The 27198-nt window shown below is 34.2% G+C and overlaps 1 protein-coding gene across 4 annotated transcripts in view; it reads left to right on the plus strand.

Moving 5' to 3' along the window:
* ESRP1 (epithelial splicing regulatory protein 1) overlaps window positions 1-23575 on the plus strand; it is a 93921-nt gene extending 70346 nt beyond the window's left edge. For 2 of the 4 annotated variants that reach the window (XM_031946995.1, XM_031946996.1), the window contains exons 14-15: window positions 9725-9834; window positions 22896-23575. In XM_031946995.1, the coding sequence (XP_031802855.1) occupies window positions 9725-9815 (91 nt within the window). In that variant the 3' untranslated portion in view covers window positions 9816-9834; window positions 22896-23575. Of the gene's footprint in view, window positions 1-252; window positions 446-9724; window positions 9835-22895 lie in introns of those variants that run through there. The other 2 variants (XM_031946998.1, XM_031946997.1) reach the window with 2 other exon arrangements.
* The last annotated feature ends 3623 nt before the right edge of the window (window positions 23576-27198 follow it).

Here is a 27198-nt window from a genome sequence, read left to right on the forward strand (position 1 = left end):
GGACTGGGAGACTTGATTTTCTTTTATAAGAATTGCTAAAAAAGAATATGGTATTGAGGAGGAAACAATAGATTCATTTTTTGTTGAACTGCCTACCTCTCTTTCTTTGATTTCATATCAATGAGCAGTACATCTATTTGAAAGCAGATGGAGTGGCCTGGAAAAACTTATTTTTTTCTTAATTTGCTGAATATATATTCTGAAACACTGTCATCTGTTTCTTTTGGTTCACTCTACTTTTTCTCCCTCTAGCCTCCCGGATTCACCTAGTAGTATTGGCTATTTCCCCACAGTTGCTAATGTCCTTCCACAGCATGGCATTGTGGTCAAGATGCAGGGCTTGGCCTGGTAAGGAAATTCTTAATTCTTCCAAGATTATCAGATCAGTAACTTTAAGTAAAAACAGAATCCTCAGTGCCCCTCTTAAGTTAATTTGCCTAAAAATATGATCAGAAGCAAGGAGGGGTATTGGTTGTTGTTCTTTTTAAAATTTAAATCTGTTAGGCACACATTAAATATACAACCAAAGTCTTGCTCAATCAAAGAACAATGGTTAAATATCATTGATGACTAAGCATGCATGTCCTGTTTTTACAGTGTACTTATTTTTTAAAATGGGGGTTTTGGTGTTCCATGTAAATGTCCTATTTTGTCACTGCTCTTAATCTATGTCATGTTCTTTTCTTTGTTGTATGTGCAAAGGCTCTTTAAAATCCTAAGAGGAGTCAGATTGTTTTCTATAGAACTGATTTAACTGTAAAGAAAATGTGCTCAAGTTCACTGTCATTTCCTTGCTTGCAAAAGCAGTATCCTATTAAGTTAGTATGCAAAAACCAGTCTAAGGCTGTTCTAGGTAGTCCATAATCAAAAGCACTCTTCCCTCTAGCCATGGTGATTACCATTGGAACCAATAAATTGATTTTGACATCCTTGGAAAACCTTTTTGATATTGTTTAGAATTTCTGATTATGCTAGAATTTAGTAACAATTGTTTCATTTATTTATTTTGGCATATTGAGATTCATTTTCAACACAGTTTTCTTACCTGTCAACTTTTGCCTCCGCTTTTAAAGTCTCTCTTTATGCCATTTGCTACTTGAGTTAACTCATCAGTATAGATAATTTCCTGACTGGAGATCAGTCAGTAAGCATTTGTTAAATGTCTGTTATGTGCCTGGTACTGTGCTAAGTGCTGGAGATGCAAAAAGGATACACAAGACATCTCCAGTCCTCAAAGAGCTCAAAATTCTATTAGAGACAAAATATACACATGAGAAGCACTAGAAGATGGGATTTTAGTTGGGACTTGAAGCCAGGAAAACTAGAAAATGAAGATGAGAGAGAACATTCTAGGCATGGGAGATAGAAATGCTAGAATGGCATATTGTATCAGTCATATAATAGAAAGCAAATTCTCTTGCTTTCTTTAAAGTAATTGAGCATTTTACTCTTGATAATAAAGCATCCATTTCTCTAGGGTGTAGAGAGTCAAGCTCTTTCTTTGCTCTTTGCTGCTTTTTCAAAACAGCTTTTCAAATTGGTTCGACTAACCTATAGTCCTTACATTATATATTAATATATAATACATTATATTAAATTTGAATTTTTCATCCAAAATTTATTGGACTTGCCTTGGGTCACTGAACTGCTGAGAAGAACTAAGTCTGTCATAATTGATCATTGCACAATCTTACTGTTGCTGTGTACAAAATTTTCCTGGTTTTGCTTGTTTTACTCGGTATCAGTTTATGTAAATCTTGTCAAGCCTTTCTATAATCAGTCTATTCATCATTTTTTATAGAACAATAATATTCTATTACTTTCATATACCACAACTTATTCAGCCATTCTCCAATTGATGAGCATCTACTCATTTTCCAGTTCTTTGCCACCACAAAGAAAAAGCTGCTACAAACATTTTTGCACATGTAGGTCCTTTTCCTCTTTTATGATTTCTTTGGGATACAGACCCAGTAGTGGCACTGCTGGATCAAAGGGTATGCACAGTTTGATAGTCCTTTAGGCCTGGTTCTAAGTTGCTCTCCAGAATGATTGGGTCATTTCACAACTCACCAACAATAACATTAGTGTCCCAATTTTTTCACATTCCCTCTAGCATTTGTCATTATCTTTTCCTTTCATCTTAGCCAGTCTGATAGGTGTGAGATGGGTACCTCAGAGTTGTTTTAATTTGTATTTTTCTCATTAATAGTGAGTATTTTTTCATATGACTATAGATGGCTTTAATTTCTTTATCTGAAAATTGTCTATTCATATCATCTCCCAATTGCACATAAAAATAATTTTTATTATTCATTTTTAAAACTGAGTTACAAATTCTCTCCCTCCCTAAGGCCCTCATTGAGAAGGCAAGCAATTCAATATAGATTATATATGGATAGTCATGCAAAACATTTCCATATTACTCATGTTATGAAAGAAAACACAACCCCTCTCTCCAAAAAAATAATCAAGAAAAATAAAGTTAAAGAAAAGTGTGTTTCTACCAGTATCCAGACTCCATTAGGTCTTTGGGGATGAGAACAGCATTTTTCATCATAAGTCCTTCAGAGTTTTCCTGAATAATTGTATTGCCGACAATAGCCAAGTCATTCACAAATAATCGTCTCACAATATTGTTGTTACTTTGTACACTGTATATTTCACTTTGCATCAGTTTGTGGAAGTCTTACCAGGTTTTTCTTTTTCTTTTTTTATTAATTTTATTTTTAATTTGTGGAATAAAATGAGCCTTTCCATGATATAGTAAGATTTTAAAAAAAGATGATTGCACATGAAACTGCAAATCTATTATGAATAATTTGATATTTCATTTAAATAGATAATAAAGTTATCATGTAAACTTTTCCCTCCACCCTGATGCTTACCATTGGACATAATTATGTATGTGTTCGTGACTTTGTCTATATCTATATATGTTTGTGTGAATGTATATACACACATATTTATGTATCTATAATACATATGTATGTATATTTATTCTGTGCCTCTGATGCTTATTGTGTGATCTTCAACAAGCCCTTTAACCTTAAAGCTCTCTAGATTCCAAGTTTCAGAGAAGAGGCTGACTTGTTTTGACAAAGGGAGTTTCCTTGCCCTTACCAGGTTTTTCTAAAAGCATCCTGTTCATCATTTCTTACTGCACGATAGAATTAGATCATAATCACATAGTACAATTTATCCAGCCATTTCTTAAAGAATGGGCATCTTCCCAGTTTCCAACTCCTTGCCATCAAAAAAAGAGCTGCTATAATTATTTCCACAAATGTAAAACTTTTTACCTTTTACTTTTTTTTAAATTTACTTTTGAACAGAGACCTAGTAGTGGCACTGCTAGGTCAAAAGGTTTTATAGCCCTTTGGTCATAATTCCAAATTGCTCTAAAGAATGGTTGAATCAGTTTACAATTCTACTAGGAGTGCATTAATGTCTCATTTTTTCTACACTCTGCCAATTCTGATCTTTCTCCTTTTCTGTCCTATTAGCCAATCTAATGGGTATGAGGTAATACCTCAGAACTATTTCAATTTTCTTTACTCCAATCAATAGCAATTTAGAACAGCTTTTTATAAGAATGTAGATTTCTTTGATTACTTTATATGAAAACTGTTCATGTCTCTTGATCATTTACCAATTGGGAAATGGCTCCTTTTTATATATATATATATATATATATATATGAATTTGATTCAACCATCTATATATTTGAGAAATGAGATGTTTACCAGAGAAGTGTTTCAATTTTTTTTCTCCACAGTTATGATTGTTAAATGTATTTCCCTCCATCCTATCCCTCTTATTTATTCTATTCTCTCACTCCTTTTACCCTGTCTCTCCTCAAAAATGTTTTACTTCTGACTACTTCCTATCCAATCTGCTCCCCTTTCTATTATGCCCCTCCCCCTCCCACTGTCTGGTAAGGTAGGAAACATTTCTATATGAGTTTTATGTTAATTTCTCTTTGAGCCAAATCTTTTATGTGTGATAATTTACTCCATTCTTCCCCTTCCTTTCCCTTTCTCCTAATACATTTCTCTTTCTCATGTCTTAATTTTTTTTAGACATCATCCCTTAATATTCAGCTTATACCTGTGCCATTTATCTGTACTCCTTCTCACTGCCCTAATAATAAGAAAGTTTTTATTATGAGTTATAAGTATCATCTTCCCATGTAGGAATATGAACAAATCAGTTTCTCTAGCTATGGTCTTCTCATAAAGAATGCTTGAAAGTCCTCTATTTCATGAATATTAATTTTTTCCCCTTAAGGATTATACCCAGTTTTGCTGGATAGGTGATTCCTCGTTGTAATTCTAGCTACATTGCCCTCTGGAATATCGTATTCCAAACTCTCTCCAATTCTTTAATGTAGAAGTTGCTAAATCTTGTGTTATCCTGACTGTGACTTCATGATATCTGAATTGTTTATTTCTGCTTGCTTGCAGTACTCTCTTTTTGACCTGGGAGTTCTAAAATTTGGCTATAATATTCCTGGAAGAGTTTTCATTTTGGGATCTCTTTCAGAAACTAATTAGTGGATTCCTTCAATTTTTATTTTACCCTATGGTTCTAGAATATCAAATAATTGATAATTTCTTGAAAGATAATATCTAGACTCTTTTTTTGTTGTTGCTGTTCATGACTTTCAAGGAGTCCAGTAACTTTTAAATCATCTCTCCTAGATCTATTTTCCAGATCAGTTGTTTTTCCAATGAGATATTTCATATAGTTGGGTTTTTTTTTCATTCTTTTGATTTTGTTTTATTTCTTTTTTTTTAAGGCTTTTTATTTTCAAAACATGCACAGATAATTTTTCAACACTGACCCTTGCATGACCTTGTGTTTCAGATTTTCCCCTTCTTCCCCACATCCTCTTCCTGTTTTATTTCTTGATTTCTCATAAAGTCATTAACTTTATTTGCTCAATTCTAATTTTTAAAAAGTTTTTTTCTTAAAAGAATTTTTGTATCTCTTTTCCCATATGGCCTATTTTGGTTTTTTTAAGTTGTTATTTTCTTCAGTATTTTTTGCATCCTCTTTACCAAGCTGTTAATTCTCTTTTTTATGATTTCCTTACATCATTCATTTCTCTTCCTGATTTTTTCATTTACCTCTGTTATTTGATGTTCAAAAAATTTTTTGAACCCCCTGGCCGGAGACCAATTTTTTTTAAAAGGCTTTGGATGTTGAAGCTTTGATTTCGCTGTCTTCTTTTGAATTAGTCTTTTGATTTTCATTGTCACCATAATATCTTTCTATGATTAGATTTTTTTTCCTGTTGTTGGCTCTTTTTTCCTATTTACTGCTTTTTTGACTCTGTTATAGTAGGGCTCTGCTTCCAAGTTAGAGAGTGTATTTGAACCCAAATTTCAAGTGTGTTGTGTCAGAGTACTTCTAGCAAACTGTAAGTTTTCAGTTCTTTCAAGTGGTACAATCAAAGGAGAGTTTTTACTACTCTTCTGATCTGTGAGTAAGCACAAGCATTTTTTTTTTCTGCCCTGGAACTGTGAGTAGGGTACCTGCTCCATTTGAACTGCAAGTGCTGGTGTGCTAGTGAGATGTTTGGAGAGGTTTAGGGGAAAGCTCAGATGAGTCACTGCCTTTTTTCCATCAATTTGATTTCATCCCCTCTTCCCTGGCTTTTAATAAAGAGGATCCCTGACATCAGGACTTACTGAGATTAGTTGGTATGGTATTTTAATTTCAACAGCCATGAATCATGAAGCATTGTGAAATGAATGAAAATGAGTCATGTCAGTTTTAGTGTTTACTGCCTATAGCATACCAGTGCATAATAATTGCTATATGGGCAAAAGTACTTTGACACAAAGAGGTCATACCTTATTATATAAATAAGCACCAGCTGATACTGAGATGTTTTTCCCCCTACATATAAAACAAGAGGACTAGATGAGATCAATTTTTTTGTTTGTTTTTTTTGGGTTTTTTGTCATGAATCTCTTCTCAGAATGTTTTTATCTTGAATGATAAAGGGAATAAATTATATGGAAAGATAATTAATTTTTTTTTTAGAGAGAGTAAGTTCTTGATTTCCAATTAGGGAGGACTAGATGATTCTTCTAGACTAAATTATTTCTCAGATTCTTTCAAGCTGTATCATTCTCTGTGCCAATAACTTGTGTCATTTTAATTAGAGAAGAGCAACTAGGAGTTATTGTTTCAGGAAACAAGGATTCTAATTTGTTGAAAGCTAACTTGTGTCTATGGAAGCAGAATAAAGTTGATGTATTAGAGAACTGTATACTTAGATGGTACAAGCTCTCATACAATATCTTTTTGAGGCATTTCAATTGTGTCCCACTTTTTGTGACCTTTTTGGGGATTTTCTTGACAAAGATACTGAAATGGTTTGCCATTTCCTTCCCCAGCCCATCTTAGAGATGGGAAACTGAGACAAACATAATTAAGTGACTTGCCCAGATTCACACAGGTAATGCTTGTCCAAAGCCAGATTTGAACTCATGAAAATGAATCTTTGTGACTCCAATCCTGACACGGAATTCACAGTGCTACCTTGCTGCCTTAGCTGATGACATTACTTTCTAGACTTGAAGGAGATTTGCATACAAATGGAGATGTTGACAAGAAAAATGTCCTTGGGTTTTGTTATTTCCCCTAAAGAAAGTCAAGTTCTCTGATAAAAACTGGTTGAAGGAATAAATAACAAATACTTTTTAATTTGAAAATTAGATTGGTGATCATCCTTATAGGAAGTGATACTTGGGCTTATTAGGAAAATGTTGAGGTCATCTTCAGTCATCCTGATCTATATCTTGCCACTGGACTCAGATCACTCTTATTTAAATCCAACTCACTTGAATGGCATGGCATCACCTTCCTGATGTCATCATTCTCTTTGAAAATGAAGGACAAACAAAAACCTCTGTGAGTAGACCTGCCCCAGTGAGTCCTGAATATACTAAACAGTTGGGCAACAAAGCCTTTCTTTCTTTCCCAGGTCAAATCCCAGTTGTTCATTATTTGTCCCTGATTGATTCAGAATTAATGTAAATAGCAATTGTTTCTGTTTTGGCCAATCCCAGATTGGCTTTTTCTTATTGATGAGGTAAAAGAGACCATTATTTATTCATCTTATCAATTTTTAATCACTGAATGGATGTTGCCTGGTCAAACTGAGACTTCTTAAAGATCTTAGCTTAAAAAGGCCAAGATCTCCTGCTACATCCAGGGCCATCTCCTGTCGTTCTGATCTATTTCTGGCCACTGAGCCCAGATCACTCTGGAGGGAAAAGTGAGGCTGGTGATTTTGTATAGCCCACCCTCATTTAAATCCAACTTGCTTGCATGTCATGGCATCAGTTCCCTGAAGTTATTTTCAAGAAAGAAGGACAAATAAGACTCAATGATAAATGCCTGAGCTTCTTCATAGGAGCATTTTGATTACTATTAATATTTCCTTGATTCCTAAAGTCTAGATTAGAATACTTTCAAGTTTGGAGTAGTTGTTTTAATTATTTTCCTAATTAATTTGCAGTATAGGATTATTAATCAACTCTTAAATTGAATTCAAAACAGAGTTGGTGACTAAACAGACAATAAATTAGCAATTTTTTTTTAAAGTCACATCTACCACATTTCTTTATGCTGTGGAGGTGATTCTAGCTTTCCAAGAATTATTCTGGGGGATTGTGAACTCTAATGATCAGTTTAGAAAAAGCTGATAATAAGGTTGAATATTTTATTTCTTCTTGAGGATCAGCCCAGTTACCTGGCTAAATTCAGGAATTCCTAAAAGGTTGGCAATAGCAACTTTTGAATTCATAAGGGGTGGAAGGACTTTTAGGTGTATCAGAGTGAATAGTGCCTTCACCAATGAGTTTTATTCCATTTGAAGGAAAAAGTTTTAGTCTCATACAAGATTTTCAGGAAAAGGAGATTTTCCAAAGACTATTATGTGATCTGGAATTGTGACTAGAAGATTGTGTATTATACAAGTATGGTAATAATCTGCAAGATTTTCTCCTTGAATTTGTTTTGGATAAAATTCTAGGCAATTTTTTGCATATGGCATAAAGTTGTAGTAGAACTGGCTGGCACTCTTTATTTTGCCAAATGATATTCTTAAGTGAAGCCATATTCTTCTACCTGCTTTTCAAGTGCTTGGTATTTGTTGGATTAGTGAGCAAAAATAAATGAAAATGAGACTCACTTATTACTCTAAAATTGTGTCATCAACTTTCTGGGAGCAGACTAAATTTTCCTATAATAAGTAGGAAGTGATGGATACAGTGAATGAACCCTGTTGCTTTTCTCTATTTCCCTACTTATTTATTTCACTTAGTATAATGACTTGAAAGTATTCTTGATCTTGAAGAAAGATATCTTGGTTCTAGACATTCTTATGGTAGATATGATTATCACTTTGGCATTGAAATGAACTTGTAGATTCTGGTTTCTTCACCTCTTGCCCTATAATGTACATATCTTTTTTTATTCTTTATCATTTTCTTCCTTGTCAATATTTGCTTTATATTTGTATAGGCCAGGGCTGTCTCTATTCTCTTTTCAAAGAAGCTGTAACATTTAATCACAATCTTTTGATAAACATTCTAGCCAGACAAAAATATTTTTTCCTTTTAGGAAGTAAGGTTAATGTTTCCTATGCTCTTTAAATTTCCTCACTTGTGTAAAGATAGGTCATTTAATAGGATGTCCTTTCACTTAGACACATGTGTTTGGCATCAAGTAATCATCAAAGTTTAATTGTTCATGTTAGATGCCTTACAGCTATCCTTCTACAACAAAGAGACGACCACTATTTTTGATTTCAGGAACTCTTTACACTCTTGAAAATTATCAAGGACCTTAAAGGTGTTTTATTTATATGGGTAATAGCTCATTGACATTTATAGTATTCATAATTAAAAGTGATAAATTTTAATATATTGATTAATTGTTAAAGATAATTGTTTTTCATGTTAACATAAATAACATGCTTTTAATGAATACAACCTTCCACAATTAAAAAAATTATTGTAAAGAGTGGCATTGTTTAACTTTTTTTTTTTTTTTTTTTTTTTTTTTAACAGATCTCTATAGTTTGCCTTAATAGATGATAGGCTAGATTCTCATCTGCTTCTGCATTCCATCTATTTCAATATATTACTTTGTTTAAAATATATGAAGAAAAACTGGCTTGACACAAATACATAGATGGAAAAGAGTAATGTTTTAATAGGCAAATTATATCTTAGCATTGTTAAGAAGTATATTTTGACACTTCAGCTCTCCTGAAGGGTCTCTGGGACACTTAGGAGTCTGCAGATCACACTTTGAGAACTATTACAGTAGAAGAACTGCCTTTGAGATGCTATTAGTCCCATTGTGCCTTATTTTGTTCATTTGATGAAGGGAACTTCTTGATCAATGTCAGTGAAAAACATCATTCATCCTTAGAAAATTTTTTGAAAGTACTTTTCAAGGACAGATCTTGGATAATTTCCAATAAAATAGCTTCATTTGGAAGCTTTTATCTTCCAAACTCTGATTAAACACTGATTTGGAATGACTGATCCAGCCACTGTATTTAAATTTCCAAGGCTCTCAATGTCCTTTAACTAAGGTTGAAGAAATTGTTATGCTGGTGGAGGTGGAGTCCTGGACATCCAGTGATGACAAATTGTCCCTTTTTTGATCCTATCTGTTTCAACTTGCATTCTAGTATGCAGCAGAGAATGGAGTTGTACACACAAATGACCAGGCAAGGATACTGCCCAAAGAATGGGTTTGTATTTAAGGGCCCCAGCAGTTAGACCATCCTCAGAAAAGAAGGTAAGGATGTGTGATGTGACAATTTAAATAAGAATAAAAATACTAGACACTATTCTCACAAAGATCAAGCATCAAAGATAAGATACAAGCATCAAAGATACAATACAAGTCTTCTAGAAGTCAGTTGGGTCTAAATTGGGTTAGGGGTTTGAGAGTAAAAGGAACAGGAAGGAAAATGCTAGAGAAGATTGATTATAATTATTTTGTAATTCAAGGGAAGTTATAGTATAAGAGAAATAGCATTGTATTTAGAATCAGAAAATCTAGGTTAGCATCTTGATTCTGCCATTGACTAACCATGGAACTTTGAGTAAATAATTTAATATTTCTGAGCCTCAGCTTTTTCTTCTGAAAATTAGAATAATACTGCTTCTTTGTATCTCACAATGCTACTGTGAAAATGGCATGCAAACTTCTAAAACTTTATGGTTTACAGTATTAAAGTGCTTTATAAATGTAAAATTCTTTTAATGACAGGGATAAGGACTGATCTTGTGATTTGATTATTTTAGGGAATTCCTTCTATCAATGCAGATCAAAACCTTTTCTGCATCTTAAGAGTCTTAGAGAGTTGCTAAGAGCACTGGGAGTTTTAACTGATTCATCTAGGGTTATGCAGGCTGAATGTGTCAGTAGTGGGAATTTGAATTTAGGTCTTCTTGGTTCTGAAGCTAACTCTGTGGCTACTATACTATAGTATACACTGTTACTCATCATCAACATTAGTAATTGTAGTGTAGAATCCTTTACTTCTTAGGATTATATGTGGAGGTATTTTGATGGAGTAACAATTGTTTATGTTTCAAAGTTTCTGTATTCTTCTATATGTTGACCAGTACTAGGGTTCTCTTTCTGGTAATGGTACATTTTAAAATATTTCTTTATATCTAAAAATTGATAGAAAAAGGGAAAATTGTCCATGTTTTTCAAAACTTTTTCTAACTTTAAATCTATTCTCTAAAAGAAATAGGAATCCTGTGTGAAAAAATTTGAGCCCAAAAAGTCTAGAGATTTATTGCAGAAATGACCTAATGAAATTAGATTAGTTTTATAGAAAAAATGTTGGACTTCAGAGTCTGAAGACTTGGTTTTGGATCCTGGCTCTGATACTAGCTTTATGAATCTGGGCAACACACTTTATCTAATTGTCTTAATTTCCTCATCTATAAAATGAGGATATATTTGCTTATGGGATTTTTTCATTAGGAAAGTACATAGTAAAACATTAAAATGTAATGGAACTATAAATTATTTTATCATTTTCTCTCCCTGGCATAATTGAGTTGCTTGATTAAAAATTCATTAATCAGGACTTTGTTTTTGGTTGTCCTTGTTAGATACTAAGAAGACATTAGTTAGATGAACCTTATTCATAACATCCTAGAATTGGAAGGAACTTCAAAAGTCATCTAGTTAGGCCCTTGTTAGCAGATGGAATCAAGAGCAGGTCATAGACAACAGTTCCAAAAGCTCAGCATTATCTTCTAAGCATACTAGTAGGAGCACCAGAATTCAAAATGAATCTTTTAAAGAGAGCCAAATAAGGTATGGGATTGATATATGGCAGGGGTCCTCAAACTACGGCCATGGGCCAGATGCAGCAGCTGAGGATGTTTATCCCCCCTCATCCAGGGCTATGAAGTTTCTTTATTTAAAGCCCCACAAAACAAAGTTTTTGTTTTTACTATAGTCTGGCCTTCCAACAGTCTGAGGGATACTGAACTGGCCCCCTATTTAAAAAGTTTGAGGAGCCCTGATCTATGGGATATAGACTGATGTTGATGATGGTAGAAAAGGAAGAGCTATTCATCTTTTATGTTATCTCTCTTTTCTCTTTTTACAAAAAGGATCTTAGTACTAGAAAAGAAAAAAAAAAAAGTAAGTGGGGAGGTGGTGAGAGAGTAACTAGCTGCCCTAAGTGAATTCAAGTCAAGATTAAAATGAACTGTCTTCTGGGTACTGAAAAATTTGGCAAATGTGATTTCTAAATCACTTCAACTCATGGTGAAAGGCCAAGGTTGTGCAGGATTGAAGAAGGACCAGTAAAAGCAGAATGCATGGAATGTACAAACTCTTGGCCAGTGAGTTTGATTCTTGACAAAATTTTAGGTTACTAAAGTGAAGTATCATGAACATGTAGAAGAGTGGCAATCACAAAGACCAAGCGTGGTTTCATCAAGGGCATTATTCTACCCCCAACTGCCTTATATTTGTTCATTATCTCCAATTTATCCCATTTATCCCTTGGTTGTATCTACATGTTTTTCATATTGTCTTCTCCACTAAAGTGTGAGCTTTTTGGGCGGGAAGCTCTCTTTTGCCCTTTTTTATATCTTCAAGGATTAACAGAGTACCTGTTACATAGTAGGCACTTAACAAATGTTTATTCACTATGAGTCAGCATGATTTCATCAAGAACATCAAGAATACGATTTCATTTTTTATTCCTTTTTTTTTTTTTTTTGAAAGGATTACTAATTAGATTTGTAAATCACAGGAAAGTAAGGCAGTCAATAAGCATTTCTTAAGTGCTTACTATATAACAAACACTGTGCTAAATGCTGGGAATAGAAAGCAAAGCAAAAAAAAAATCCCATCTTCAAGGAGCTCATATTCATTTCTCAAGAAAACAATCACATACACCAGATATATACAATATAAATGGGAGGTAATCTTCAAGGGGAAGCACTAACTGGTTGGCAATCATGAAAGATATCCTGCAGAAAGTGATATGAGCTGAGTCTTTAAAAAAAAATTATGTGGGGCAACTAGGTGGTGCAGTGGATAGAGCACCAGCTCTGAAGTCAGGAGGATCTGAGTTCAAATCTAGCCTCAGACACAATACTTACTAGCTGTGTGATCCTAGGCAGGTCACTTAACCTCAATTGTCTCGGGGAAAAAAAATCTTATATTTATTTTTATTTGTTTGTAATATGTTGAATTCTGAGTTCTCTCACTCCTTCCCAACTTCACATTAGCCTTCAAATACATACAAATACACACACACACACATAAAATACATAATTCCATATAACAATTCTTTCTTTGGAGAAAGATAGCATGTATTTTCCTTTATAAGTCTTTCATCGTAGATTGAAATGTTTATATTTTTCAGAATAGCTTAGTCATTCACAGTTACAAAGGTTGTTATTGTATACAACACTCTTGGTTCTTCTCTTTCAATCTGTATTGAGCTGAGTTTTAAAGGAAGCCAGAAGTAGAAGCAAGGAGAGAAAGTATTGTAGAGATAAGAGGACAGCTAGAGAAAAAGCAAAGAGCCAGGATATGTAGTACGCAGAACAATAGGTATAGTTCATCTAGTTTTTAGCAAAACATTTGGCAGAGTATCTTACACTGCTCTTGTGAACACAGTGAAGAGATGTAGGCTAGACAAATAATATAATTAGGCGTATTTTGGTATTGGTTTAATGTTCAGACCCTATAAATAGTCCTTTTAAAAAATTTTTTTCATCTTTAGGGCAATGTTATTTTTTAAATAGTATTTTATTTTTCCAAGTACATGTAAAGGTAGTTTTCACCACTCATTTTTGTAAAACTTTGTGTTCTAAATTTTTCTCCTTATTTCCCCTCTCCCCAAGAGAGCAAGAAATCTGATATAGATTAAATATGTGCAATTCTTTTGAACATATTTCCATATTTGTCATGTTGTGTAAGAAAAATCAGACCAAAAGTGGGGGGGGGGACACAAGAAAAAAACAAAAAGATGAAAATATGCTTTGATCCACAAAGAATAGTCCTTAATGGTTTGATGGAATGAGGTATGTAGTGGTGAATTTTAGGATTTTGTTTATGAATTTGTGCCGCTTAATGTTTTAGAAATTATTTAGATAAAGGTATATGTAGATGAAACAAAGCTGGGAAGAGAATTTCAACATATTATCTGATCATCAATCTCAACTGACCAGAACATTCAACCGAAGTAATAGTGAATAAGATGAAATTTAAAAGTGCAAAATTCTACTGATTGGTTCAAAGAATCAGTATCACAGTTTGGATAAGGAATAGATAGCCATTTATTTAAAATATCTAGAGATTTTAATTCATAGAAAACCCAAAGTGAGTCAACAATGTGCTTATTTTGGTCAAAAAAAGCAAACAAAATCTTAGGATGCATTAAGGGGAATAGTGTGTCCAGGTTTGGGAAGTTGATTATCAAGTTGTTCTTTGCCTTGGGGGAAACTATTTCTGGAGTATTTTATTCACTTGTAATTGCTATATTTTAGGAAGAATATCATTAAGTTGGAACATTCAGACCAGAATAGGGAGGGACTTTGATATTGTGCCAGATGAGCAGTGTTTAACTTGAAAAAGAGGATATAGGATTGATACTGTAGCTACTGTGTTCAAGTATTTGAATAATTATTCTGTTTGATCCCCAAAGCCTTAGACATTTAGCATATCCTGTGCTCTGTGTGCCTAAAGAGGTCATGGGGTCTTTAAGCAGAGAATGGGTGGTCCTTTATTGGAAGTCTCATATAAGGGACTTCTATTTGAAAATGAATTGGATTCTGTGATTCTGAATATTCCCATTCACCAAATCATCATCCATTCTCACTGGAAGCTCTCTACTGATGGGATACCCTTTCTTGAGATAGCTTATTCTTTTGTGAAAGCTCTAATTGATAGGAAATTTTTTCTTTTCATGGAATTCACTTTCTGTTTTTTCTCCATACTTCTCCTAATGCTGCCCTCTTAGGTTGAGCTAAATAAGTCTTATTCCTTTCCTCAGAGGAACTCTTCAAATATCTGAATTATTTGATTCATGAAACTATTTGATATGAGCAAGTTAAAGCTGTAGGAGGAAGAAAAGAAAGGCTGGATTATTATTGCTATAAAAAAAAAAAAAGATTGAAATTTGATCCCTCTGTTTCTGATAATTGTATTGTCCATATTGGAGAAGAGTCTGGTAAAATTTCTGGAAATATGAAGTAGGTATTTCCTGTCACATAATACAGATAGCTTTGAGGATGTAGTATTGCTGAAAACATGACTTTAGGAAAACTTGGAGCCTATTATCAAGCTCCAGGTACTTCCAGGTCCTGTAAATCTGTGGAATTGTTGTAGAATGTCCTTTCAAACCAGAGTTTGCAAAACATGTGGCTTTGAAAGAATTACTAATTAGATTTGTGAGTCACAGGAAGGTAAGGCAGTCAATAAGCATTTGTTAAATGCTTACTATATAACAAACACTGTGCTAAATGCAAGGAGTATTAACTCATTCTGTTTGATCCCCAAAGGTTAGACATTTAGCAGTATCCTATGCTCTGTGTGCCTATAGAAGTCATGGGGTCTTTAAGCAGAGAATGGGTGGTCCTTTATTGGAGATCTCATATAAGGTTGATTTCTATTTGAAAATGAATTGGATTCTGTGATTCTGAATATTCCCATTCACCAAATCATCATCCATTCTCACTGGAAGCCCTCTACTGATGGGTACTTATAAATCAGTAATTCAATATACATATATTAAGCATGTATTAATTTATGAGCCAAGTATATGGAGCCCTCTAGGTGGCTTACTGGATGGAGTGCTGGACCTGATGTCAGGAAAACTTGAGTTTAGATTCTGCCTCATGACACTTACTTGCTGTGTGACTCTAGGCAAGTCTTTTAACCCTGTATGCTTCCATTTATTTATAAAACTGGAGAAGGAAATGAGGATCTCCACTCCAGTATCTTTGCCAAGAAAACCCCACAAACAGTATTGGAGTACTGTGGTCCATGGGTCATGAAGAGTCAGACACACGGCCAAACAATATCAAGAAAATACAGTTATACAAGGTTCATAATTAGTAAGCCACTTGGCAACAGCTGGTTGTGTTTCATGAAAGATAGCGATTTTCTAATCTTCTAGTATTTTAGTGGCTTTGAAGGTCCAAGATAGGTAGGATTGTTTTGTTTTGTTTTGTTTTTTTGGTATAAGAAGTTGAATAATGGAAGGAAAGAGAAGAAATAGATGTTATTTATATATATACATATATATATATGTACATACATATATATATATATATATGTGAAATAAAGTAAAAGTAATATGCAATAAAAAGAGAACCATGAAAATATGATATCATAATAGCCAAAGGAGGAAAGAGGATTAACAAAAAGGAGAAACTATATTGCTCTATTCAAATAGTATAGGAAGAGGTCATGGAGAATGAGAATAGGGGAAAGGTCACTAGATTTAGAGATAAGGTTATTAATAATTTAGAGAAGTCTTTTAATAGATTGGTGGCAAGCAATAGTAACTATCATTGGTGTGGGTGGTGAATTTGGCAGTAAGAAGGGGACTAGAAGTCAGTAGTTTCAGAAGGAGGTCATGGGACGAAGGGCCCATATCCTTTATTCTGTTTTTTGCATGAGTCACTGGTAACATGCTGCAGCCTGCTTGTGACCATCATTTTGTGTCCTTAGCCTCTTTGCTTGTTGTTTTAGTTTTTCTGAGATTTTGATGTTCTGTTATTTAGAAACATCCATGTGACATCACAGGGAATCTTGACTTCATGTAAAAAAAGTTATGGCATAGTAGATAAAGTGCTAGACCTCAAGGAAGACTTGAATATTGCCTGTTCCATAGAAAATTCATTGTGTGTCCCTAGGCAAATCATACTGTCTGAACCTCAATTATTTTCTCTGTAAAATAGAATAATAATAACACCTACATCACATGGTTGTTATGAGTAAGGTGGACAATGTATGTTAAAGATTTTGCAAACTTTAAAGCATTACATAAATCTGAGCTATTTTTATCAGGCACAATTAGGTAAAAACTCCCATTTGCTGTCAGAAGGACATATACTTAGAGCTAGTATTCTAGAATCCCAGAATTAGGAGTGACACAAGGTGTAACCTAGTGTTAATGTAAAGCTGTTTTTATAATTGCTAGAGTTGGAAGAAATGAAGACTGCAATAATGATTTCGTAGGTATAGAGAACTTTCAACTGGGGAAATTCTTCCTATCAGTGCAAGTTGGCACCTTTTAGGCAACTTATACTCTGAGAGAATTATCTGAGGAACCAAGAGGTTGCACGACTTTCTTAGGTTCACATCAGCAATATGTCAGATGTGGATTTTGAAGAACCATGTTTTCCTGGCTTAAGGACAGCTCTGTCCAGTATGTTTATGCTGCCTCAATGAATTAAAACAGAGGAATCAAATCTGAGATTTTACCTCTTTTTCTATCCATTTTACTTCACCAGGTAGTTTTATATTTCAAGTATATTATGGTATGGTTAAGTTGTTTTTCAGTTGTGTCCAACTTTTTGTGACCCCATTTGGATCTTTATTGGCAAAGATATTGCAGTAGTTTGTGATTTTCTTCTCTCTATCATTTTACAGATGTGGAAATTGTGGCCAAAGGGGTTAAGTGACTCATCCATGGTCACATACCTAGGAAGTATGTGAGGCCAGATTTCATTAGTCTTCCTAAGCCTTGTGCTTTACCCACTATGTCACTTAGCTGCGTTACTTAAATGTGTTCTTTGAGTTCTTACCTCTGCCATACGGCATTAACCCCATTCATACTTTCCTCTTGTCCATCTCCCCTTTTCAAATAATCTTCTACAGAACAATTATTTGTCATTATAGCAGGTGAGACATTTGAGAAATTAGAATTAATTCACCTACTTTTACTTAAAAATGTACCATGGGCAATTAAAATTCAGTTTAAGTAGGAACCTAAAATGAATTAAGTTATGATTATTTATACACAGATTTGTTGGATCTGGTGTCCTCTCACAAATTAGATTTTTAGGTTATTCTCCAAGGCTCTTTTCAAATTGTGCATTTGACCTCCTTTATAAATTAGGTTTAAAAATGTTACAAATTAAGATCAAACACATTCATTGGTTCCATTTATATGTGATGATCAAAGATAGTTTGAGTTTCTCTTAATAATAAAAACTGCTACCATTTGTATGCAGAATTTAAGGTTTGAAAAGCACTTTACATATGCTATCTTTACAACAATCCTGTGAAAAAGCGGTATTTTTATCCCTATTTTACACAAGGAACCAGAGACAAAGTTAAAAACCTTGTCCAGTATTACAAAGCTAATAGGTGTCTAATGCCAAATTCAAATTCAGGGCTTCCTGTCTCCATAGCAAGCATTGATCCACCATCTCATTTCAATATCTCTCTAATGATGTATAAAGCTTTGAGAATCCATAAACTCCTGGAAAATCTAGATCTGTTTCTAATACAAGACTAATGGGGGGAAAACATATTTTCTAGTATGAACTCTGTGAAACCTAATATGAATAGAGGAATGTTTTAATTATTGCTTTCCCATTGCTATCACTATCTTTTCTACAATCTTGATAATTGCCCTCCAAAAAACCCCACACACACTTTCCTGGCAACTCATTCTTTAGGCTCAAAATTATAGACAAATTTGATCATCTGAAGTACATTTTCAACCTTCTGAAATTTCCACTGTTGAAAAGGGTGTGTGTGTGTGTGTGTGTGTGTGTGAGAGAGAGAGAGAGAGAGACAGACAGACAGACAGAAAAAAAGATTGACAGTGCTTCCTGATTTTAGATCACCATACTTAGCATACTGATGGTAAACCAGTACGTTGTAGTCCTTTGGGTTCTAATGCACACTGCTGAGTAGCAACACTAGACTCTGTAAACTGTTGAATAGAATTGACTAACTTGTTGAATTATGACAACCTACTCAAAGGGTCAACACTGCCCTCTCAGTCAATAAACATTTTAAAGCATATACCAAACATTCTATTAATAGAAAAACAGTCCCTCTCCACTGGGAATTGTACTTTAATGAAGGAAGATAATATAAAAAAGGAAGCTGAAAGGGGGTTAGAAGGGGTTACAGATGATACAAAGGGGGATGTGATGTTTGGGGAATTAAAATGAAGGAGAATAATTGAGGAAATGATGTTAGTTGTCAAATTCTCAACCCTCTATAAAGTTTGACTTTAATAGAACTCTTTTAAGAATGTTGAGAAGTATAGAGTCTAAAGAAAGAGAACTTCAAATGGAAGCATTCTTCTAGATTGGTGGAATCTGCAACTTTTATAGAAAAATAGAAAAAGTGAATCATAAAAATGAGTTATGTTTTATTGAAGTAAAGCTTTGTTTTACATTTTTCATAAATATAATTATTGAGCAAGTTATAAATTCCTCCTAAAGTTCAGGTCTGACAAATTCCTCCTGTATTCAACAATTTTCAGTAGCTTTCTATTGTCTCTGCCACAAAATGCAGTTTCCTACCTAATATTTCAAATTCCCCATAATCTGGCTCCAAATTCTTGTTATAAGAACCTAAAGATTATTACTCATTACACAGCCTGAGTTACATACACCAGCTTGCTGTTCCCTGAAATTCACCTTCCTTTTTTCCTTTCTGTGCCTTTTTTACAGGATCTCTCCATGCTTAGAACACATCTTTTCTCTCAGAATCCTTACCATCATTCAAAGCTGAACACGTGACACCTCCTATGCAACTCCTCTTCCATTTCTCCCACCTCATAAGTTGTTAGTCTCCCCCAGCTCCTCAAATTACTTTATATTCACTAATCCTTTTATATACTTTACTCTTCATATAGGCAAAAAAATGGTTTTTGCTTTTTTTTTCCTTTTTGTCCTTGGTGCTTGACATAATACCTTGCTCAGTTTGAATTAAGTAAATGGCAAGAGATTCTGGGGCAAGGGGGGAAAAAAGCAGCTCTTCAAATATGCTATAGGAAGGTCTCCAATTTGAGTTTGGAGGCTATATATCCACTGGTTTTATATTGTATAAATGTAGAGGGGAAAAAAAACATCAAATAAGGCAAAAAAGTATTAGCTGATATTCATATATATTGTGTTACACTGTTTTGTGCCTTGTGTAGCTGTTACAGGCAATCAAGGCAAAATTTTCTTCTTTATCTCTGTTAAAGAAACAGTAATTTTTAACACAATTTATAAGTTGCTTGTTGGCAGAGTGAAAAGCAAAAAATTTAAAATAACTAATATTCAATTTACTCTATGCCATTAAAACCATTGACTTGTTCAAGAAGCAAATGATTCTTTATCAAAGGGGTCTTTCACAATAAGATGTACTGAAACAATAGAAATATGAAACATATTTGAGTCAACTTTTTAGATTACTTTTGTTACTTCAGCATTAAAATTAAAATAGCACATGAAACAGTGTACTGAAGTTTTGTATTTTATGTATTTGGACTTTTTTTAAAAAACAAAAAAATTTCATTCATAGAAGCTGGGCAAGCAATGTGAAAAAAACAAGTACCCATTCTTTTAAATGCATACAAGCAAAATAAAATTATGCCTTTTGATTGGTTCTGATTAAGCCTCAATATAGGCAGGTTATACTCTCTAATTTGTCAAATTTTGAATCTTATTGAAACATGTCTGTATGTATTTCTCAACTTTTTTCTTGGGAATTCTTTCATTATCTCTATTTGCTGTGCATCTAATAAATTTTCCTAACAGCTTTCTCATAAATATCAGCTCTCTGGTTGTGTGACCCTGGGAAAATCACTTAACTCCAATTACCTCAGCACCAAAAATAGAAAGCTCTGATGAGAGGATTTTAGGAAGATGGCAGTATAGGTCAAAAAATTTTAAGCTTTCCAGATTTTCTCCAAAAACAAGACAAAGTAGTATCTCAGGATAAACAGAGAACAACAAAAAACAAACAAACCAACCAAATAGATAAAACAAGATTTTGGATAGAACAATAATCCTCCTGGGACAACTGGAGAAGATCTGAAGAAAGATCTCGGGACAGGATGGAGGGTTGGCCTGAGTAAAGTGTAGATTCCTCCAGGCTAGCTCCCCTGAAACAACAAGCACTAGCCCTTTGGGGTAGCTGGGTTGGGGAGTATCCTTAGCCTTAGCTGTAGGAATTTTCACCTCCCTGACAGTGTGGACAGTGAACAGAAGATTGAGATAGCTTCTGCTGACAGGGGAAACCAGATCTGAGACATGATGGAACCAGCACATAACCTTGAGTGCAGAAGCAGTAGGGCAAGGAGGGGCTGGCTGCAGACTCTTATGAAAGAGTAAAGTTCTAAGTTTCCTTTCCAGGCCAAAGGAAAAAAAAAATTTTAAGGTTATAGCCATTGAAGTGTTATCAGGAAGCAAAAGTATTTCTAGCATATTGTGCTAGCTGTGGCTTAGAGGGGAGGAAGGGAAAGGAGTCAGAAATTGCACTCAAGACAAAGCTCAAAAAATAAGAAGGGCCTGGGTCCCATCCCTCACACCCTATGATAAGAGGTGATTAAGATAAGATAAGATACAATAATATAATAATATAGTGATAAATAAATAAATAAAATAGTGATAAGAACAATCCAAGAGAAACAAGAAGAATATTAAAAAGAAAGTTGACCTACTAGAAGAGATGATCCAGAATCTTAAGGAAGAAAATGACTCCTTGAAAATTAAAATTATAGTCATCTCATATTTTAAAAGTCACACTTAGCTAAAAAGTTTCATAGGTCGGTGTAGAGGGCTGAAACTCTTTGAGTCATTGCACTGTGGTCGGTTCAAGCACTTAGGGCTAATTACTGATTGGACAATACTCTATGGGCATATGCTTGGAAAATGGTCCTTCCCACCATCCTGTGCTGGTTCAATGATATATACAGAGGATTGTAGGAGAGGCTAGGGGATGGAGTAAGATGAGCCAGAGTCACACTTTGGCCATACATGAGGGAGAAGGTGGTCGCAGAGATTCTGCTTCCATCCTGTTCAATCCTGTATCTAAAGACCAAGAATAAAGACTAAGGACTTTTGCTTATCTTGATTCCGGCTGATTCTGGGCTGTCTTGGATGCTAGCGCAGGCATCACAGGCCATGTAGCTTATTCATTTTCCTCTGTAAATTTTTTTAAGTGAACTTTATATTGGCTATTAGGATAGGATAAATGCCTATCTTATGATCACTTAACATATCACTTCACACAGGGCAGTTAGGTGACCTGGTGGATGGAACACCAAGTCTATAAAAAGAAGGACCTGAATTCAAGTGTAGCCTGATATTAGCTAGTTGTGTGAACTTGGACAAGTCATTTTATCTATGAATGCTTCAATTTTCTCAATTGTAAAATGAGGATATCTCCAAGGGTAATTGTGGTGATAATAGTGTGCTAACAGCTGTTGTTAAAAAGTCTAAAAACTGATTGTTAAAGCAAATTTTACAAGAAATCTGTGATTTTGAAGGGCAATTAGGTGGTGCAGTGGATAGAGTGCCAAGCCTGGAGTTAGGAAGGTTCAAATCTGTCTTCAGATATTTAATAGTTGTTTGACCCTGGGCAAATCACTTAACCCAGTTTACCTCAGTTTCCTCATCTTTAAAATGAGCTGGAGAAAGAAATGGCAAGTCACTCCAGTGTCTTTGCAAAGAAAACCCCAAATGGGATTATGAAGAATCAAACTTGACAGAAAAGGACTGACCTAACAGCAACAAAATAATCTTGGAAGTTATCCAGAAATGATAATTCATCTCTAAAACACTGTTTATCTTTACCTCTACTAATTTTATCATTTGACTTTCTTTTAAATGTGAAAGTTACAAGATGTTCAAGTTTATGTTTTCATCCTGAATTGTTTAAATTATTTGAGTTGTTTTTTGGTAAAATATATTCCAAGCTTCTTGAAATGAATTTTTTTCATTCTTGATGTTTGGATATAATATTATTAACAATAATATCTAATATTTATATAATGCTTACTGTGTCAGGCACTATACTAAGAAATTTACAAAGATCTCATTTGATCCTTACAACAACCCTATGAGGTAGGTTCTATTATACACGTTGTACAGGTGAGAATATTTTTGTCATTATTACTGATAAGAAAATCTGTGCCAATACGATTCATGGCATTGTTGTGAGGCTCTTATTACATATGATTTTGTTGTATGTATAATATGTTTACACATTCTGAAATCAGAAGTTGGTTCTGATCTTACTAAGAACTCATTAATCAGTTTAACAGAGTGGATTATGTGTTATCACTAAGAAGATTCAAAACCAAAATATACTGATTTTTTTTTCTTCCTTCCTTTTTACAGTGTTTGAGAGATTTAAGGTGGACCTGAAACCCTCAGAAACCAGAGAACTCTTGGAAACTTCAGAGAGAGTTTTACATTCAGGCTGCAGTATTCTCAGCAACACATTTTGACAAGGACCAGGGGCCCTACTTTTTGGTGGAGTAAAAACTTGAGCCAACAAAGCCAAATCTTATAGATGTTATTGCCTTTGCAAGCAGCATATAGCACTCCTGGCTCTGTGCTAATCACAGATAGACATTTAAAATGTGAATTTGATATCCAAGGTCCTTATTCCCTTTTAGTCAGAGATTTACATCCTGTGGCATCTCAAGCATTGCCCATATGGAATTCTTAGGATCTTAACAGCAAAAAGAGAAATAAAACATAATCTACTATCTCCAAGAATCAGTAATGATTTGGAGGTCTTATTTAATTTTTTGTTTTTTTCTAGTCTTCTCTAAGAACCATCTCACCTCATCCCTTCTACTAAGCAAATTATGAACAGAGAAAAGCATAACTTGAATTTTTCCTGACTTCTTTGCCACAATGCCTTATAATCCAAACATTGAAATGATTCCTTTCTTCTTTCCCAGCCCCACCCCTCCCCACTTCCTAAGACTTTGGTCTTAGGGAATATATGGAGGAACACTTAAGAAAGCATAACAATAAAAAGGTGTAGCTTCTTTGAAAAAAAAAAAAAATCCCTTGTTAGTGATATTGAACCAGTGGCCAAAACACTCAGAAGACCAAAAAAGTAATAGCTAAAATACTTATTTCCTGTTTGACCCATAGCTGAACATCATGGCTTTAGATGGGACACTTTATATCTGTACCTTTTTCATTATTGACTGTTTTGGACTTCAATCAAAAACATATTGTAGTTTTTAATGTTGGAAATGTAGAAACATCTGAATGTTATATTCTAGGAAGCAATAAATTGTAACCGTAATGAATGCTTGTATATACTAAAATAGCCATAAAACGTTTGTCTTCTCTTAAACAGCTTAATTATTTGACAATTATAACTTTCTCAGACATAGAACTATAATTACTGTATTAGACTGAGACAGGAGATTAAAACAACACTGATACAGTATATGAACAGTGCCTCAAGGGCTCAGTGGTGGTTAGCACTCCGTGTTTAGCTGTGTTTATGCTACAAAAGTGCAATATTAGACACTATAGTTCAGTTAGGTAGTAAAGTTGCATCACCTAACTCCAAAGAGGAAACCAGGTTTGATTAAACTAATTGCACATATTTCATTAAGTAACTCCTCTGCCTTTTGCTTGAATGCAAACATATGTGGCTGCTAGTGGCTGCTATTTTTATTTACTTAGCATTATTTTTGATCATCATATGACCTTGAATGGAGAGCCAAACAAATCCCCTCCTCAGCCAACCAGAGATGGCCAACCCTTTAACTTCAGTAGGAAGAGGAAGTTCATAATTTAGGTGAAAACTAGTGACTACTGGCACTTAAGATCAGAAAAGAGAATTCTTAATACTTGAGATACCTTAAGGTACTGTCTACCCAAAGCTTTGAAAGCCTTACAAGGTAAACAGTTAGATTAACATTAATATGTGTACTAACGTGTTGTTTTTTGTAGAATTGTTGACATTTGATAATAAAACTCTCCTTCCTGACTAATCTCAATGTTTGTATGTTATTGTTTATTAATTCTCATTTTGTTACCAGAAGGATAGAGCTGGAAGAAAGCAAAATAAAATCTTTGGAGATCTGGATTTTATTTTCTTCTCTTCCATCTGACTACATTTGAACTCCTCAAAAGCAGAGGCATTGCTTTTTTAAAATCTTGATCTATTCTTCCATTTTACCTAGCAATGTACTTTCCACACAGTAATTTCTTTTATTCTTTTTTTCCCCACACAGTAGTTTCTCAATAAACATTAATTAAAAGTGGATTCATTTTATGAACTAAATAGCTAATATAATGTATCCTCTTCTTTGAAGTCTTTTTTAAAAATGCAGTAACTATTGGATTTTTAAATCTTTAAAGATTAATATTGGACAATTTCATATTAGTAAAAACCAGCAACAGCCTCTGATCTTTTCTCCTGGTCTGGCTGTCATCCCAATCTGCCCTCACATCAGAAGTTTTGCAGTGTTTTCTCTCAGAGGAGGGGCCCTGGACATACCTCTGTAGCTGTTACTCCAATCTGATCAAGGCCTTAGGATAACCGTAGTGAGTATTTGGACAAATCACTTAACCCCTGTTTGTTCCAGTTTTCTCCTCTGTAAATTGGGGATAATAACAGCAATCGCCACCCAGAGTTATTGAGGAGATCAAATGAAATTATAATCATAAATTGTTTTGCATAGTTCCTGGCATAGAGAAGGCTCTATATAAATGTTGGCTGTTATCATAATCATCCGTCAATCCCTTTCATCAGCCATTTGTCCTTTTGTTTCCAATTCCTCTTATTGTTTTCTTCTGGGTTATCTTCACCCTCTATTTCCTTCCTTCTCTGGCTTCTAATACCTCCTGATAGTGACCCATAAAGTATAAAGATCCATGCTTAGGCATTATATAAAACCTCAGCTGTCCTTAAATAATATTGCAATGGTCCACAAACATTTGACTGAGATTTTCTCAATTACAACATTCACAATTGCATATGTGAAAACTGAAAACATATGCAAATTATCTGTTGGACCTCAATATTCTGCAGACATCAGTCCTCTACCTTCAAAGAGGCCCTTCTTATTTCATTTATCTAAGAGGGAGTTTTTTCCAAGGTCCTCAGAACAGAGTGTCTGTTCTCAATGTAGGTCTGACCATACTACTTGTCCTAGTCCATAAACTCCAGTGGCTTTCTATCACCTCCAGAATTAAATATAAAATTCTCTGTTTAGCATTCAAAGTCCTTCACAATCTGTTCCCCTAGCTCTGAAAGTGCGCTAGACCTTTCACCACCCTCACCTCTCAATTCTTAAATCCAGTGACATTGACTTTGTTGTTCCTCAGACAAAATACTACATTTCTCAATCCCAAGCATTTTCACTGGCTTTTGTCCTTGCCTGAGATACTCTCCTAACTGAGCCCTCTGGTTTCCTTTTAGTCTTAAATAAAAGCCTTTCTTCTAAATGAATCCTTACCTACTTGTTCTTAGTTTTAATACCTGCCCTCTATTAATTATTTCCAACTTACCTTATACATAGCCTGTTTATATGTAGTTATTTGCATGTTGTCTCTTCCACTGTCTTTTACCTTTTTTTGTATCCTAGCATTTAGAACTGCCAAACATATAGTAGGCATAAATGATTATTGACTGACTCTGAGAGGCTGTTTATTATCTAATTGATATTTTTTGTTTTATTTTACATAAACTTTTTCTGCACTTTCCAGTAAAGAGATAATCCACATACAAAAGAAATACTAACCTTATGGCAGCTCCATAAGTAACCCTTGAAATTCTTAAAAATAGCTATCCTATGATTCAGGCCAATTCCAATGATCTTATGATAATGAAAGTCATGAACACCCAGAAAGACCCTCTATGGGAACTGAGTGTGAATCAAAACATAGCTTTTAAACTTCTTTTGTTGTTTGCTTGAATTTTTTATTTTCTTTCTCATTTTTCCTTTTTGATCTGATTTTCCTTACACAACAACATAATTATATAAATATGTGTGCTTATATTGGCTTTACATATATTTTTTTCCATTTTTTTTTAAAAATAGCGAAGATAGAAGAATTGCACATGTTTAACCTATATTGGATTATTTGCTGTCTAGTGGAAAGGAGTATGGGGAAGGAAGGGGGGAAAATTTGGACACAAAGTTTTGCAAGGGCGTATGTTGAAAACTATCTTTGCATGTATTTTGCAAATTGAAAGCTATTATTTTGAAAATAAATACGGTTTTTAAAAAATAGCTATCATATTCCCATTCCTGTATTTTCTCTTTTTCAGATTAAATATGCCTAGTTCCCTCAATAAATCCTCATATGTCATGGATTTCAAGGCTTTTTAATTTAGTCTTTTTTTTTTTTTTTTTTTTTTTTTTTTTTGCTGAAGCAATTGGGGTTAAGTGACTTGCCCAGGGTCACACAGCTAGGAAATGTTAAGTATCTGAGATCAAATTTGAACTCAGATCTTACCTTACTTCAGGACTGCTCTATCCACTGCACTAGCTAGCTGCCCTAATTTATTCTCTTTCTTAACCACCATGACCATAACTGACACTGTCATTCCAATATTCTCTTTCTAATTTTTCTGGAGCAGTCTCTCTCCAGGTTCTCTTCCTACCTATCTGACTGCTCTTTTTAGTTTCCTTTATAGGATCTTTATCCATGTGATAGC

Source organism: Sarcophilus harrisii, chromosome 1 (genome assembly GCF_902635505.1).
Source record: "Sarcophilus harrisii chromosome 1, mSarHar1.11, whole genome shotgun sequence".
Taxonomy (NCBI): domain Eukaryota; kingdom Metazoa; phylum Chordata; class Mammalia; order Dasyuromorphia; family Dasyuridae; genus Sarcophilus; species Sarcophilus harrisii.